At 52.0% G+C, this 1708-nt stretch overlaps 1 protein-coding gene across 1 annotated transcript; it reads right to left on the bottom strand.

The window, feature by feature from the left end:
* Positions 1 to 283: 283 nt before the first annotated feature.
* On the bottom strand, positions 284 to 1482 carry LOC123440000. The gene has a single exon (XM_045116593.1). It carries the CDS (start codon positions 883 to 885, stop codon positions 493 to 495), a length of 393 nt encoding a protein of 130 aa, XP_044972528.1. The 5' UTR covers positions 886 to 1482; the 3' UTR covers positions 284 to 492.
* Between the last annotated feature and the right edge of the window lie 226 nt (positions 1483 to 1708).

Here is a 1708-nt window from a genome sequence, read left to right as displayed (position 1 = left end):
CCGTCCGTCTCCCGTGCTCCCTGAGGTGTGGAGCGGGGACGCACGCGTGCCGCGCGGAGCCTTGCTGCGGAGAAACCGCTGATTCGGCAATAGGTCGCGGGTCTCGCCCGAGACTATTTTTAAGTTCCGTGTGGGCCGAGACGTGGACACACTCGAGCCAACCAAGCACCACATTTTCGTTCTGCGAGAGCATGATTGATCTAAATGCGAGCAACCAAAGGCATCCTAATATGATGAATGAATGATTAAAAATGCCTAACATCATATGGTCATGACAGTTCCGTTAAACAGGAGCCAACAAAGAGATTTCTTTATACACAAGAGGGCTGAGTGAGGGCATTTACAACTTGTTACGGATAGGAAGCCTCTGAAAAACGGTAGACGAATTTGCACAGAGGAAACAGAAAGAAACCAAAAAACAGTCTAACCAAAGAATCACGCACGCTTCTTGCCCACCACCCTCTGACGCCAACGCCAGGGCATCGGGTGAGTTCAGAGCTGCTTGAAGCCGAAGCGCATGAGGAAGAAGATGAGCCTTCCAACCACCACCACGGACTCCACCAGCCACATCAGGTGATACACCACGTGCTCGTACACCACGGCCAGCACGTTCACGCGCGGCCGCCACCGCAGCGCCGACAAGAAGCCGATTGCCCGGACCTTCGAGCTCGAGTGCGCCGGCGCGCCACCATTGGCGCCGTTCCCGCTCCCGGCGGCCTTTCTAGAAGGCATCGGCGCCGGCGGCCCGCTGGCGCTGCTCCAGCTCTCCTCCGCGTCTCTTAGTATCGACTCCGACGCCCCACTGGCCCTGCTCCGGCGCCCGGCTGCCGGCTTCCTCGGCATCGCCCGCTTCCGTATCCACTCAGCCACCTTACCGCGCGCCATCAAATCAATCCAAGTTGAACGGATTTCCACTCGATCAAGTAAGTTGCTTCTTGTTGCTTGCTTGTTTGCTACAGCTCTGCTCGTCTGACCTTCTCCTCCTCCTCTCGTTCGAGCTTTATATATGCGGCGACGCCAACGCGGTGGGCGAGATGACCATGGCGGCACAACTCGGGTGTAAATGGTTGGAAATGGATAGGAAGACGCGAAAACAAATAACAACACGAGCGAGAAACCGAGAACGAGACTAGAGGAAGACGATTCAAAGTCAATTGTACGCCTGGTCAATAAACAAGTGCCTGCTGAGCCTGACGGCTGTGGGGTTTCCTTGGAAGATTCCGGTCTGAAGGGAAAGCTCGCGCTGCTGACGTTGTCAGCGCAATGCCTTGGCGAAGGAGATCAGCAATGTTTGGATTGACTACAAATGTCTCATTAGTTTGTTGAGCTCATTATCGTTGTGTGTTTTTTTTTTTTGGAACCTGGAGCTCATTATCGTTGTTTGTTAGTGGAAGATTTTCGCCTTGGTGCTCAAGTCAAACTTATTCGGTTTATCATTTCATCATCTCTGATGCACTACAAAACATTGTTTGACTCTGGATCTCTGTTTTCTTTAAATCTCTTTCTTGCTGTGAGAGTCTCTGATGACAGGAGGGATGACGCTGACATGCAAGTGGCTGACCGTATAATTTTTCTTTTCTGTTTCTAGAACAAAGCTCATGGGAATGGGATGATGCTACGCTACGGGACACCGTTTAGCTTGGAGAGACGGCAAATTGCGAACACTATGGTCTCTTTGCACATGAAACAGGTTCCCTTTCTCGTTTAT

This window comes from Hordeum vulgare, chromosome 3H, assembly GCF_904849725.1.
Source record: "Hordeum vulgare subsp. vulgare chromosome 3H, MorexV3_pseudomolecules_assembly, whole genome shotgun sequence".
In the NCBI taxonomy this organism is placed as follows: domain Eukaryota; kingdom Viridiplantae; phylum Streptophyta; class Magnoliopsida; order Poales; family Poaceae; genus Hordeum; species Hordeum vulgare.
The sequence above is the reverse complement of the archived record's forward strand: the minus strand, read 5'-3'. Positions and strand labels throughout refer to the sequence as shown.